The sequence below is a fragment of the Trifolium pratense genome, linkage group LG2 (assembly GCF_020283565.1).
Source record: "Trifolium pratense cultivar HEN17-A07 linkage group LG2, ARS_RC_1.1, whole genome shotgun sequence".
In the NCBI taxonomy this organism is placed as follows: Eukaryota; Viridiplantae; Streptophyta; class Magnoliopsida; order Fabales; family Fabaceae; genus Trifolium; species Trifolium pratense.
The window spans coordinates 56754685-56769543 of record NC_060060.1 but is presented as its reverse complement, the minus strand read 5'-3'; the positions used below and the strand labels follow the sequence as shown (position 1 = coordinate 56769543).

General features: G+C 36.7%; 1 protein-coding gene across 2 annotated transcripts; it reads right to left on the bottom strand.

Annotated features, from left to right (window-relative positions):
* Positions 1-5798: 5798 nt before the first annotated feature.
* Positions 5799-11427, bottom strand: LOC123907944 (disease resistance protein RUN1-like). Of its 2 annotated transcripts, none has more exons than XM_045958425.1 (7): positions 10662-11427; positions 9059-10259; positions 8658-8921; positions 7379-8560; positions 6598-7280; positions 6424-6508; positions 5799-6102 (listed from the first exon to the last, which is right to left on the bottom strand). In XM_045958425.1, exons 1-5 carry the CDS (start codon positions 11129-11131, stop codon positions 6840-6842), a joined length of 3558 nt encoding a protein of 1185 aa, XP_045814381.1. In that variant the 5' UTR covers positions 11132-11427; the 3' UTR covers positions 5799-6102; positions 6424-6508; positions 6598-6839. The 2 variants fall into 2 exon arrangements, with proteins under 2 accessions (XP_045814381.1, XP_045814380.1); XM_045958424.1 differs by having other exon boundaries at positions 6461-6508; positions 10662-11366.
* Positions 11428-14859: the final 3432 nt, after the last annotated feature.

The window sequence follows — 14859 nt, the reverse complement described above, 5'->3', positions numbered from 1 at the left end:
GTTCGGTAAGTTCCGACATATCCAGCATGATATAAAACTGTTCTTGGTCCACCGTTGGTGAGACATCTTGGTACCACATGCATTTAGTTATGTCTAGGGATGGCATGACAGTGAATTAATTGGCATTAGATACCTTAGGGTAAATGCGCATATATTTGATAAATGGTAAGTGACATTATTTGGTTGAATGGTGTTGAACCTTATTAATTGATAATTGTTTAGTGCGATGTTTTGACGTGAGTTAGAATATGTATGATGTAGTTCGAAAGTGTAAGACTTTTCTTATGCTCGTATGATATGCGATTATGTTTTCTAACTCTCTGCTTTGTGTTATTTGCTGGACCTTTGGGGGTTCAGATATTCAGGCTGAGGACTGTGCCGACGTTTAGACTGCGGTATTAGCTGGGTGTTGAAGATACCTTTTTGGTGAGGAGACTTAGTATAGATTACTCCTCTTAGTACTAGCTTTTGACTAGAGTTTGTAAATAGTGAATGCTCTGGTAATGTAACATCGAGTCGGGGTTACGCTTGGATTTCATCGTATATCGGTGTCACCTTTTGGTTATGCTAGTTCTTGTATAAGTGACATCCTTAGGGATGAATATGGCTTATGTATATATATATGTATATATATGCATGCTTGGTTTTATTGGAATCCGCTGTTGCTTTTCATGTTAAATTTTCATGATGCTCTGTGTGTATGCTTGTGTTTTAATTACCGCGTGGCACTCTGCCTTTACGCTTGTTGAAAAGTTTTTAAAATTACGTTTTTAAGGGTAGTACGGGTTAGGGTGTTACAATTGACCTGTATTAAGCCAAGAACAACATTCTGTAAAGATATCATGGCTACATAAATTCCAAAAGTGTTGATAGAAGCCTGGATTAAAGCCATCGGGTCCAGGACACTTCTCCGATTTCATAGAGAATAAAGCTTCTCTAAATTCTGCTATAGTAAACGGGGCTGTGAGATACTCGTTATCAGAGTCAAGAATGGTAGTGGGGATAACATCAATCACAGGGTCACGAACACTATGCTGCTTTTGAAATAAATTACTAAAATAATTTGTTGCCAATTCACACATACCAGAGTTATCACTAATTCTTCTCCCACTATCGTCCTCCAAGTACGACATGCGGTTTACCTTCTTCCTGGATGTGGCTGACGCATGAAAGAACCGAGTGTTAAGATCCCCATCTCTATACCAGTGTGTTTTAGCACGTTGACGCCAAAACATATCTTCTTGAACCAGCAGGTGTGTCATTCTTTTATGCAGCGCACCTATATAGTTAGCATTGTTATCTCCTCCTTGTTCCCTAACTTGCAGTAATTTTCTTCGGCACTCTTCGATCTCATATCTACGTTTATGGCAATGACTTCTGCTCCAATCAGAAAGCTCATCTGCGCAGGCTTCGAGTTTCGGCACAATGGTTTTATCGGAGTAGTTGTACCAGCAATGATACACAACATCGTCTAAACTAGACTCCAAACACCACGCATTTTCAAATTTGAATTTGCGCTGCGGCCGACATGATCTTACAGCAGGATCACGATCAAGAAGGATAGGATAATGATCTGAGGCAGGCGCCACTAAGTTCTCAACCTTAGCATAAGGAAACATTTGGAACCAAGAACCATTAGCTAAAGCTCGGTCTAGCCTTTCTTCCACTGCACGCGGCGTACCGAGACTCTTGAACCAAGTGAAGGGGTACCCTTCCATATGAACATCTAACAAACCAGCATCTATAATAGCTTGCCGAAAACCGTCTATTAGCCAATTAGGCCTCTCATTTCTACCCTTCTTCTCATTAACTGACAGGATATCGTTAAAGTCCCCAATAATGCACCAAGGGAGGTGGGAATCCTGAGCTAATCTGCGAATAAAGTTCCAAGAGTCACATCTCCGCGCTCCTTCTGGGTAGCCGTAGAATCTTGTGAGTCTCCACATGCCTCTTTGAGTATCTGTAATTTCAACATTGATATGATTTGAAGAAAAATTTGTAATATTACATTGTATGGAGGACCGCCAAAGGAGTGCTAAACCACCTCCTTGACCTTCTCTATCAACAGCAAAACAGTTCTCAAAACCCAACAAATAACGTAATTCATCAATTTTATTCTTGTGGACTAGTGTCTCACATAAAAAGATAATATCCGGCTTATAATACCGGAGCAGGAATTTAAATTTTGGAACTGCGCTCAGGTTTCCCAGGCCTCGACAGTTCCAGCTTATTATACTCATTTCTCCCGGCAGGCCTGGTTTCCAGGTCCTGCCGATACAACAGAGACATCATACAAAGGGTTATTTTTCAAATTCATTACAACATTCATCCCACTGTTTTCACTATCTAACTCATAATTCATAACATTAGTTCCTGCTTCCTCTATATGCATATGTGTGGCACTGTTGTTGCTTGGTCCTCCTTTTATACGTTTTCTTTTTTTCAGCTCCATACCATCATCCTCAGTAGCAGTAATTTCAGAAAGTTGTCCACTGATATTTAAATGTCCTTCGCTTTATAAAAAAAGTATAGCTTTAGAATATATATATAGGGAGAGATCAAATTACACCAATGTAACATTTGAGTAATGTTACACCGCTCAATAACGCTTTAACGAATACAAATTTTAAAAAATCCACCGTTTGATTGAAAATTTATATCGTATAGATCATCTATGTTAAGTTTTATAAAAATCTAAAATCGTTTGATATGTTTTTGAGATAGGTCAAGATTAATTGATGTAGGAGGATTTCTTCTGTATTTTATTATTTTAGTTAGATTTAGTTCTATTATATTTTAGGTTGATTCCTTATTTTTATATTTCACCTAGGTTAGTTATTTTTATATTTTAGGTAGATTTGTAATTTTTATTTAGCTAGGTTTGTTGTTTTTATTTTTACAATCTTTAGGAGATTTGTTAATTTTATTTGTCACTCTTATTTAAGCTAAATTATTGTAGCCTTGAAGGCAACTTTTTGATTCAATAAAAATTCAGAGATTTTTCTCAAATTTGGTGGATTCCAAATTACTGTTTCGGTGGACTCCGAAACCCTATTTTGACAAGTTTGTGTTTGCGGCTTGTCTTTATCCATTAGGTTTAGCGTTTTGCTAACCTAGCGCTTCCGATCTGCGTCAGTTGGTATCAGAGCAGGTTTCTCCTGTTCTTTTCTAACGTGATCAGATGGGAGATCAACCGGTGACGAAAGCAGAGTTTTACGGTGCCATGACGGCTTTAACCGCGGCCATCACAGCTCTGACAACACAGGTGACAACGTTATCCAACAACAACCGAAACTACAACAGCAATAGAAACAATAACAACAACAGAAACGGCGACAACAACCGCAACAACCCATCTACTGATGACTCGAGTTCAGAGGATGAGGAAGTTGTGTCCGAAGAGGGAGGTGAAGAGAATCCAACTAGGATAAAAAAAAATGTCTTGTGCAAGTCTGGTGATCCACAACTTGATGTCGACCTACCTGTGGCGGCTCCGTTTAAGCCAGATGTATTTGTTCGAAATCCGGCAACAACCTCACCGCCACTAGAACCTCCGGACACTAGGATGCAGGCGGCGACTTCCATCTCAGCAAAACCGCTGCATAGCTCAAACATGTTAACTAAGTTGGGTCAAATACCCTTTTGTGATAAATTTCAAATTCTGTGTTCTATCTTTGAGCAATGGAACCCCGGTGGTTATTTGGATGTGTTGACACGAGACAGGTCCTCTCACTTAATTCAATGGGATCCAGGAGGGTGGTCTCTTGTTCATTGGAGGAGTCAACCTGCAAAGGAAGCTCTTTATCAAGACGAGAACTCAGGGTCGAGTTCTTTTGAGGTAGAGGAGACTGATGTAGGAGGATTTCTTCTGTATTTTATTATTTTAGTTAGATTTAGTTCTATTATATTTTAGGTTGATTCCTTATTTTTATATTTCACCTAGGTTAGTTATTTTTATATTTTAGGTAGATTTGTAATTTTTATTTAGCTAGGTTTGTTGTTTTTATTTTTACAATCTTTAGGAGATTTGTTAATTTTATTTGTCACTCTTATTTAAGCTAAATTATTGTAGCCTTGAAGGCAACTTTTTGATTCAATAAAAATTCAGAGATTTTTCTCAAATTTGGTGGATTCCAAATTACTGTTTCCGTGGACTCCGAAACCCTATTTTGACAAGTTTGTGTTTGCGGCTTGTCTTTATCCATTAGGTTTAGCGTTTTGCTAACCTATTTTGACGCAGTACGGAAGCGCTAGGTTAGCAAAACGCTAAACCTAATGGATAAAGACAAGCCGCAAACACAAACTTGTCAAAATAGGGTTTCGGAGTCCACCGAAACAGTAATTTGGAATCCACCAAATTTGAGAAAAATCTCTGAATTTTTATTGAATCAAAAAGTTGCCTTCAAGGCTACAATAATTTAGCTTAAATAAGAGTGACAAATAAAATTAACAAATCTCCTAAAGATTGTAAAAATAAAAACAACAAACCTAGCTAAATAAAAATTACAAATCTACCTAAAATATAAAAATAACTAACCTAGGTGAAATATAAAAATAAGGAATCAACCTAAAATATAATAGAACTAAATCTAACTAAAATAATAAAATACAGAAGAAATCCTCCTACATCATTAATGATATTCAATAAAAACGCATAAACCATTAATCTTCATCGGTCTCAATAACATATCAAACGATTTTAGATTTTTGTAAAATTTAACATAGATGGTCTATTCGATATTAGCTTTCAATCTAACGATAGATTTTGTAAAATTTATATTCGATAAAGCGTTATTGAGCGAATGTTACACCGGTGTAATTTGATCCCTCCCCTATATATATATATATATATATATATATATATATATATATATATATATATATATATATATATATATATATATATTCCTACAAAAATAAGAGAGATGGAAAATAAGAGATGGAGGTATAAAGGTAGGACTTGGAAGTCTAGTTAGAAAACATCCATTATCAACAGTAGTCGTCGTCAATGCAAGTTATTAAAGGATAGTGTAGGCCTTACCATAAAAATGCGAACCCAAAAGTAAATACTCCAATGACTATCAATTTTGGATGGTTTCTCTCCCAACCCCCCTCAATTCTTTTCTACCCCCTAAAAATCCAAGTTTGCCACTTGCGGTTTGAAACATTTTTGCCAAAAAACTTCGGTTCGTATTCACCGAAGCCAAATATTAGACCATTTCGGTAACTGCAAACCGAACATTAACGTTTTCGGTACACAAAAAACGAACGTCAGTTTGTTCGGTATCTGCGAACCGAAATGTCATAGATTTCGGTACGTTGGTCGCTGGAATTAGGCCATTTTCGGTAGAAGTTTACCGAAATAATTGTTTCGGTACCTGCGAACCGAAATGTCCCAGATTTCGGTAAGTGGTTACCGAAATTTATCAGAATGTCAGCTTATTTCGGTTCGTATAAACCGCAGTACCCCCAGGGACAAAAACGGAAATTCAGGGAGTAGAAAAGAATTGAGGGGGGTTGGGAGAGAAACCATCTCAATTTTGGTTGATCTTTTTCCTATATAGTTTTGCCCTGTAATATGAGAGAAGGCTAATGTATTTTATTCAAGGATTATTCTTATATGGTAGTAAAAATCAAGGAATCTATACATCAAAGTTTTTACTCCCTCCTCCATCCCAAAATGAATGAGCCAGTTTACTGCTTCACGTATGTCAATTCATAACTTTGATAATTAATATTTTTAATTGTATAATAGTAAAAATTATAAAAATTTGATGTTTTGAAAATACTCATCGAGATGAATCCAACCGCATCTTATATGCTAATATTTGTTTTTATTCATTAGTAGAAAAATAGAGTTAAAGCAAGACATGTGAATAGTGCATATAATTAAATTGGCTCACACATTGTGTGACGGAGGCGGTACAAATTAACCACATAATTGGACTACAACGAGAAAGAATATCCCCTAATTCTGCATAATCATGAACTTGCAAATTAAAAGGACCATCACTACCAACAGACCAATAACTTCCCCAACTTCTACGGCCAGGATAAGTTGCAACCAGATGGTTTTGGCACCAATAAATATCCTCATCGCATCTGTCAAACATACATCAATCCCCAATCTGTTATGTCGAGCGGAAAAAGAGGCATCCACATTGCGCAATAGAAAAAACGGATAGATATGAGTGCAAAAACTGAAGAGTGAAGAAGGGTAAACAGATATGAGTGGGGTAAAAGTAGAGAAGGAATTGTTATTTAAGAGATCATTTTATTTCCCTTTCATACTAGCAACAAGCAATACTTGTTCAAAATAACTCATCTGATTGAAGATACTAAAATGATCTAATTTCACTACTAAGAGACTAATATATAAATCTAATCAACTGTAAACAGAAAGAGACTAATACAAAAATCTACCAGTATAAAATATCTCCAAAAGGAATGAACTTCTTACAGAGTGTAGCACAACATCTCCAGAAACAAATATGTTCTTCAGCTCCTCCTATCGTAATTAGAAGATTAGTTAGCTACTCAGTTTAATAACCACAATTAACAAGAACCAATGGATATTAATCTTAACAAAATACAAACCGTTCATAATTTCTTTTGCAAGAGCTTCCATTTTTGAGATTGGAGTTCTTTTGCAGAACAACCTATGGATATTCTAATGCCATATACAAAATCAGCATGGTTTTGGACCTTTTGGTTGGTTTTCCCAAACGAGTAATCATAGCTCTATAGGATTGCTTTCGACATAATGAAATCTCACCACATAAGAATCATTTCTTGATACCAATGACTCAGTGTTGTGTTTTTAAAGAGTGAGCTCAATATCAGGCATCATTCTCTGGTTTGGTGAATCTAACATCGTTCATGCTACTTTTCTCTTTCAATACATGGATTCCGCTATTCATGAATGGGAATCCAAAGTCAACCTCTGCATGGTTCCACTTATTTTCAAAAAAAGCTTTGTCGATGTTATCATTGAAGTTTTCCATTTTCATATGAAAAAGATGTAAATGATACATTTTTGCCGGTGACTTATGTCTTTTATCATCACTTTCATAGAAAAATGTATTGCCATTGATGATCACTCTTACAAGACGCCGAGAATCATCCAACGTCGATGGAGAAATAACACAAAGAGCTATGGCAGGAAACTTGTTTCGAAACCAGAAAGAAATTGACAATCCTGCCAAGCAATGGTGGTCAAACCACTCTGGAATCTTCGCTCGTGGAAAACAGAACCAAGTGTTTCCAGCCTCATGTAATTCCTGTAAGTCATCCGTAAATAAATGTAAGTTTAATTATATCAAAAAGAATATCAATTATCATATCATATAAATTACGATTACAAAAACAAAATCATAACCTGATTTAGTAATTTAATTTTACACGAAGTAGTCAACGATTTGCAGTTCAAAGCAGATAATGTTTTTAAGCATGGAGGAATCCCTTTAATTTCCTGAAGTTCCTCACAGTTATCCAAGACAAGCCTCCATAAAAAATGACATTTTTCAATAGATTTAGGAACAACTGTGAATTGATTTTTAGTTAGGTGTAATTCTTTCACATTAGCAAATAACATGAGACCTGTTGAGAGAAACTCATCTGAAAGTATGCAATTTGTGAGACAGAGACATTCTACATGTGAAGATTGCATTGGGCACAGTTTTTCTTCTCTCTGGATGGTAAGTTCAACCAGTTTTGACATTGCATAAACTCTACTTGGTAAGTAAACAATTCCACAGGTACATGGATATAATGTTTGAGGTTGAGTACGATTTTGAAATGGAAATGGCAATTCTTTTATGGGAGTACCATCCAAGTGAAGTTGTGTTATATTTCTCATTTCTCCTAATATTTCTGGAAAACTCTCTAGACTTAGACAATATGAAAGATTGAACTGTTCCAAAGAAGTCAACCTGAGCGGTGGGATACTCCTAAGCATGATGCAACGTTCAATGCTCAAGAATTTAAGTTTATCCAACAAACCATCTACCACAATTGGAAAACTCTTGAGATTAAAACAATAAGAAAGGTCTAGTTTTTCTAGTGAATCCAACTTGAGAGGTGGAATACTCATGAGATTGTGACAACTTTGAACAAGCAGGGTCTTAACTTTTCCAAGAAAACTATCCACCACAAGTGGAAAATTCTCTAGACTAACACAATGTGAAAGATCGAGTTTTTCTAGCGAAGTCAACTTAAGAGGTGGAATACTCCTTAGCTTGATGCACCTTCTAAGGCTCATGGTTTTAAGTTTACCCAGCAACCATACCACAGGTGGAAAACTCTCAAGACAAGAACACATTGAAAGATCGAGTTCTTCTAGAGAAGCCAACTTGAGAGGCGGAATCCTCCTAAGATTGATGCAACACATAGCTCTCAAGGTTTTAAGTTTACCCAGCAACCCAACGGAGTCATCGACTGTGATTAAATTCACACAATCTTGAAATGAAAATTCTTCTAAATTTACGAGACCAGATACATTTGGTATCCGGGTTAAAAATTCATGGCGATCAAAATTTAAAACCATTATATTCTTGAACTTCTGCAGAAATAAAATGATAAGAACTATCAAATAAATAAGAAATAAATGAAAGTGGATTCACTAATATACGATGGGAAAATAAATTCATCAGACTTACCTGCGTGAATAATGTAGACTTAGTGGAAATATTGCATATGGTAAGTTTCCTTGGATAAAACTCAGATGGTAAATCCCATGACAGACATAGACTATGTTGGAGTTGGAGTATTCTTAGACTATTCGGAAGATGTTTGGGACTTTCAGTAAATTTGCCATCCTTAATAATTAGAGTTCTGAGGTTTTCCATCTTCTTGAAAGCCTCTCCATCCCATTCTACTTCAATCCGGGAGTTTGGATATATAATTTCAATTTTACTTGTTCCCTTTTAACATGTGAAAGCACAAATCAACCAAAAGACATGTACATATATGTTGGAACTTCTACACACCTATTTATAGAATTTAACATTAATCAAAGTTAAAGATGAAAAGGCAAACCATCCATATCATTATTACTCACCGTATTTTCTTCTAAAACTTGAATTATATCTTCAGAGGCCCATAACCTACTGCGTTTTCCAGGGTCCGGTGATTCTCGTCTAACAATTTCTTTCCCCATTTCCTCTATCAAATCATGCAATGTCACAATATCAGACTCACTTATTTTTATGAGAGATTTTTCCACTAACACACTAATGTGATCTCTCATGGCATCACCATGATGAGCATGAAGTATTTGTTCGACCCTTGTCAATTTATATCCTTTGAAGCAACAGGCAATGTCAAGAAAAACAAACTTCTCTTCTTCCTGCAAAGCATCAAAGCTCAGTTGTAGTATCCTTTGGATCTTTTTATCAGGAATCTTTTCATAACGATCTAGTGCACATTTACATTGCTCTATTGTCTTATTAAAAAAGTGACAACCGATGACTTCCAAAGCGAGTGGAAGGCCAGAAGCATAGGTTACAGCACGTTCTAAAATATGCACATAACCTGAAATAACTTTTTCAGTCTTTAAAGTTTTCGATCTAAGCAATTTGTTCGCAGTCAATTTTCTGGTATGCTTTTGTACTAATAAAAAATCGTTATAGCTTGGACTAAATTCATTTTTAAAAGCTTTCCATCTAACCAACTCAAAAGCATCTTTGTCATTCAACCCCTTCACCTCATATGTACATTCAACCCCATGACATGTTAGCAACCTTTTGTCCCGAGTCGTGATGATGACTCTACTGCCTGGACCAAACCAATCAGATCTTCCAGCAATAGCCTGTAATTGCTCCTCATTGTCAACATCGTCTAGAAGTAAAAGAACCTTCTTTTGGTGGAGCCTTTGCTGTAATATGGAAATTCCTTGTCTAACACTTGTTATCTTAATTTTCTTATCTCCAACAATTTCAGACAGAAGGATCTTTTGGAGATATATCAGTCCATTTTTATCTGAATTTTCTCTGACTTTTTCAAGAAAACAGGAACCTTCAAATTGACGGACAATCAAATTATAAACTTCTAGGGCAAGAGTGGTTTTCCCTATTCCACCAATGCCATGGATCCCTACCATGTGGAATCTATCATCAGACCCAACATTCAAAAGTGATGTTACAATTTGCTTTTGGTACTTGAATCCAACTATATAATCAGGAACAGGTAAAGTAACAGGCATAATCTCCCTTGAGACTCGTTCAACTATCTTCCCAATAAAAACATGTTCATAATCATCCCTGCCCAAGAATAGAAGTTAAGTTTGCATGAAGTCATTCTAGTGCATCATGTCTACACTTTGACACTTATTTATCATAATATGACAAACACTAGTAAGTGCGTAGACACCAGATAATCATTTTAAAGATAGAAGTGATTGAATATAACCACATATGTAAGTTTGGAGTTTTTGCTTCTACAATTAATTTTAGCCTTTTGAAAATTATTGTTGAGCTCAGTTTAACATGAATGTTTCCAAACATAAAATAATTTTACATTCAACTAACTTTTAGACAAAATACCTCATTATTCAAACTCAATTTTGTCACCACAAAACCAAAAACAAGTATTATCTATTAATTCTAACACTCTTATCATAGCAAAAACTGAAATAATTACATAAATGAAAATAAAATATATACCCCTTTTTGAAATGAAAGCCAGACAAATTAGCAACTTGATGTAAAGCATTCTTCCATTTCTGCAACAGAACTATGTTGCTACTGGACCCCTTTTCATGCTCAACCATCGCTTCTCCATAACTCCTTTTCAGTTTTCTTACATCAGAAGGATCCACTTCATAAAAAACCGGCCAGACACAGCGACCTTTATCTTTGATACAAGCGAGGATAGTGAAAAGTTCTTGTAAGCAAAAGGAAGAAGATGCATAGTTCTTGGAAAGTACAATGATGCCCATGTTGGAGTCTTCAATAGCTTTGATGAGTGATGGTGTGATTTCTTCCCCTTTGCGAAGCTCCTCGTCGTCAATGAAAGTGTTGATTCCTCTGTCTTGAAGTGCTTTCCAGAGATTTCCGGTGAAATCGTGGCGGGTATCTTCGCCTCGGAAGCTGAGGAAAACATCGTATTTGAATCGATCGATGAGGGAAGCCATGAGTATAAAACCTAAAAAATTATTTTTTGACAGTTACTTTGATGAAACTATTTTTTTTGACATAAACTTTGATGAAACTATGAATAGCTGAATGCTATAGTTCTAGCAAGTAATATAGAAAAGGAAGAGAGAATAAGGATAATTGTATTAGGACTTTTAACAAACAGGCATACAATAGAAAACCAGATGTGAATAGAGAGTTTAGGGAGAGAAGTAGCAACAACACCAATCACATACATACAAAATATCACTACTGCAGTATGTATAATTGATTCATGCCTTCACATATTCTTTCCACATGCTATGTGGTGTACGTGTCCTTATTCCTTTGCGAGGTGCCTTCGCTTCCGCCGTTTCCGCGTGGTTGTTAGCAATATCCTTTTCATACATATTTTGTGGGCCCTTTCTCTGATTTGCTGACTCATTAGCTGCTTCTAGACCCTCTTCTCTTTGTGGCTTCATTACAATACCCTCCCCATTAAAATTAACCTTGTCCTCAAGGTTGAAAGAAGGAAACTTTTGTTGCAAGTCATCAATTGCTTCCCATGTAGCTTCAGACACAGCATGTTGATCCCATTGAATTAAGACTTGGTGAACTGTTTGGTTGCCTTTGATAACAGTCCTAGCTTGCAACACCTTTATAGGATTTATAATAGGACCACTGTCAGACATGGTCAGAGGCAAAGGCAGATATTGATCTTGCAAAGGTCCTTTGAATGGTTTCAGCTGAGATATGTGAAAGACAGGATGGATTTTAGCATGATCCGGCAACTTGAGTTTGTAGGCTACATTCCCCACACGAGCTATGATCTCAAAAGGTCCAAAATAACGCATTCCCAGCTTTTGATTCTTCCTTAAAGCCACTGATTGTTGTCTGTAAGGCTGCAGCTTCACCAATACTAACTCTCCAACTTGAAAATTCACATCAGCTCTATGTTTGTCAGCTTGTTTCTTCATATACTGCTGTGCTTTTTGTAAATTTGCTTTCAATTGTTGTAAAATTCTATCCCTCTCCATCAACTCCTCTTGAAGTGTTGGGGGGTCACTACCCTGAGGTTCATATCTTATCAATGTAGGTGGGTCTCTCCCATAAAGAGCCTTAAATGGAGTCATACCAATGCTGGTTTGTAATGAGGTGTTGTAATAGAACTCTGCCCATGATAAAGCTTTATACCATACCTTAGGATTGTGAAAAGTGAAGCACCTCAGAAATAATTCTACTGCTTTATTAAGCACCTCAGATTGCCCATCAGATTGAGGATGATAAGCAGAAGACATTGCCAAGCTTGTACTTTGTAATTTGAATAAGTGTTGCCAGAATGTACTTGTAAATACCTTGTCTCTATCAGACACTATAGATTTTGGCATGCCATGTAATTTCACTATATTATGCATAAATGCCTCAGCTACTGATTTACTATTGTAATTAGTTTTCATGGGAATAAAATGGGCATATTTTGTTAACCTGTCCACTATGACCATAATAACAGTGTACCCGAAAGAAAGAGGTAAACCTGTAATAAAGTCCATAGCTATGTCTTCCCACACCTGTGATGGTATAGGGAGTGGTTGCAACAATCCTGCAGGCAAGGTATTTGTTGTTTTGGCTTGCTGACACACCAGACAGTTTTGCACATAGTCCAAAACATCTTTTTTTATAGCAGGCCAATAAAATTGAGACTTAATTCTAGCCAATGTTCTTGTAATTCCAGCATGACCCCCAATAGGTGATGTGTGAAACTCATAAAGTACTTGTTGTACCAATGCAGTAGTGGAAGGAATCACAATTCTGTGCTTCCAGTGCAGTAGCCCCTCTTTCAGTGTATAATGTGCTGGAGCTTGGCCTTGTGTACATTTTTGCATAATTTCAAGCAAAGCAGCATCCTGTTGTAATGCTATCTTAACTTGTTGAATGAAATTGCAATGTGGTTCTGACCAAGCCATTGTCATCAATCTTGATAAAGCATCAGCTGCAAGATTCTCTTTGCCTGGCTTGTATTCAATAGAAAAATCATACCCCAAAAATTTGTGTAGCCACTCTTGTTGTTCAGGTGTCTGTAATGACTAGTCCATTAAGGTCCTCAAACTTTTTTGATCTGTGCGAATTATGAACTTATGACCAAGCAAATAGTGTCTGAACTTTGCTATTGCTTCAGCTATGGCAAGCATTTCTCTAAAATAAGCAGATTTCTTTTGATTCCCGGGCACTAATTTTTTTGAAAAATAAGCAATAGGGTGATTATCTTGATGTAACACTGCACCTATTCCCACACCAGAAGCATCAGTTTCTAATATGAATGGTTTGTGGAAATTTGGTAATGCAAGTACTGGTGCAGAGGTCGCTGCACCCTTAAGTTGCTGAAAAGCTATCTCTGCTTGATCATTCCACATATAGCTTTCTTTTTTTAGCAAATCCGTCAAGGGAGCAGCTATTTTAGCATAAGATTTAATGAATCTTCTGTAGTAGCCAGTGAGACCCAAAAATCCTCTCAATTGCTTAACATTCTTTGGAGTAGGCCAACTCAACACAACTTGGATTTTGTCCTTGTCCATAGAAACTCCTTGACCTGTGACCATATGGCCCAAGTATTCTATTTCTGAAACTCCAAAAGAGCATTTGGACAGTTTGATAAATAATGTATTCTCTTGTAAAACTCTAAGAACAACATCTAAATGCTTCAAGTGATCTTGCCAAGAACTGCTATATATCAAGATATCATCAAAAAATACTAAAACATATTTTCTCAAAACATGTTGGAAAATGTGATTCATCAAACTTTGAAAAGTTGCAGGTGCATTGGTTAGTCCAAATGGCATTACCAACCATTCATAGTGCCCATGATGTGTTCTAAATGCTGTCTTGTATCTATCTTGTGGCTGAAGCAATATTTGGTGATATCCTGACCTTAAGTCCAACTTTGAAAAGTACTTTGCTCCAAACAATTCATCTAAGAGTTCATCCACGGTGGGGATTGGAAAACAATCTTTAATAGTAGCATTCAAAGCCCTATAATCAGTACAAAACCTCCATGTTCCATCCTTCTTTTTCACCAACACTATTGGTGAGGAGAATGGACTAGTGCTTGGCTGTATGATACCTTGTTGCAGCATATCCTGGACCATTTTCTCAATTTGTTCTTTCTGACTGTGAGGGTATCTATAGGGTTTAACTTTAACTGGATTAGCTCCCTCCATTAAAGGAATGCTATGATTATGAGCTCTGCTGGGGGGTAAGGCAGATGGTGGCTGGAACAGTTCCTTGTAAGTATGGAGTAGCATAGCAATCTCAGGTTCAATGTTGGTGGGCAATTCTTTGAAAATATCTGCAGCTTCAGTAGATTTTAGCCACTGGACTGTGAAGCATTCTGCAATAGCATTAGTGGTGTGGAGTCTCTTAAAGTGATGAAGCTGAGCTAATGAGGGTCTGGCCTCAGGTTCTCCCACCAATGTCACAAATTTACCTTCCAAAAAGAACTTCAGTGTTAAAGATGCATAATCAGCAACATGTGGCCCTAATGTTGCTAACCATGAAGCACCTAATATCACATCAGCTCCTGCAACAGGTAATAAGAAAACTGGTATCTCAAGTTGGTGTCCCTGTATTTCAAGTGGTAATTGCTTAATCACCCCTTCGGCAGTCATAATTTCACCATTACCAACCAATACTCTGAATGTTGGTCCTGGCTCAACAGGTAACTTGAGGAATTTGGCAATTCTTGGCTGAAGAA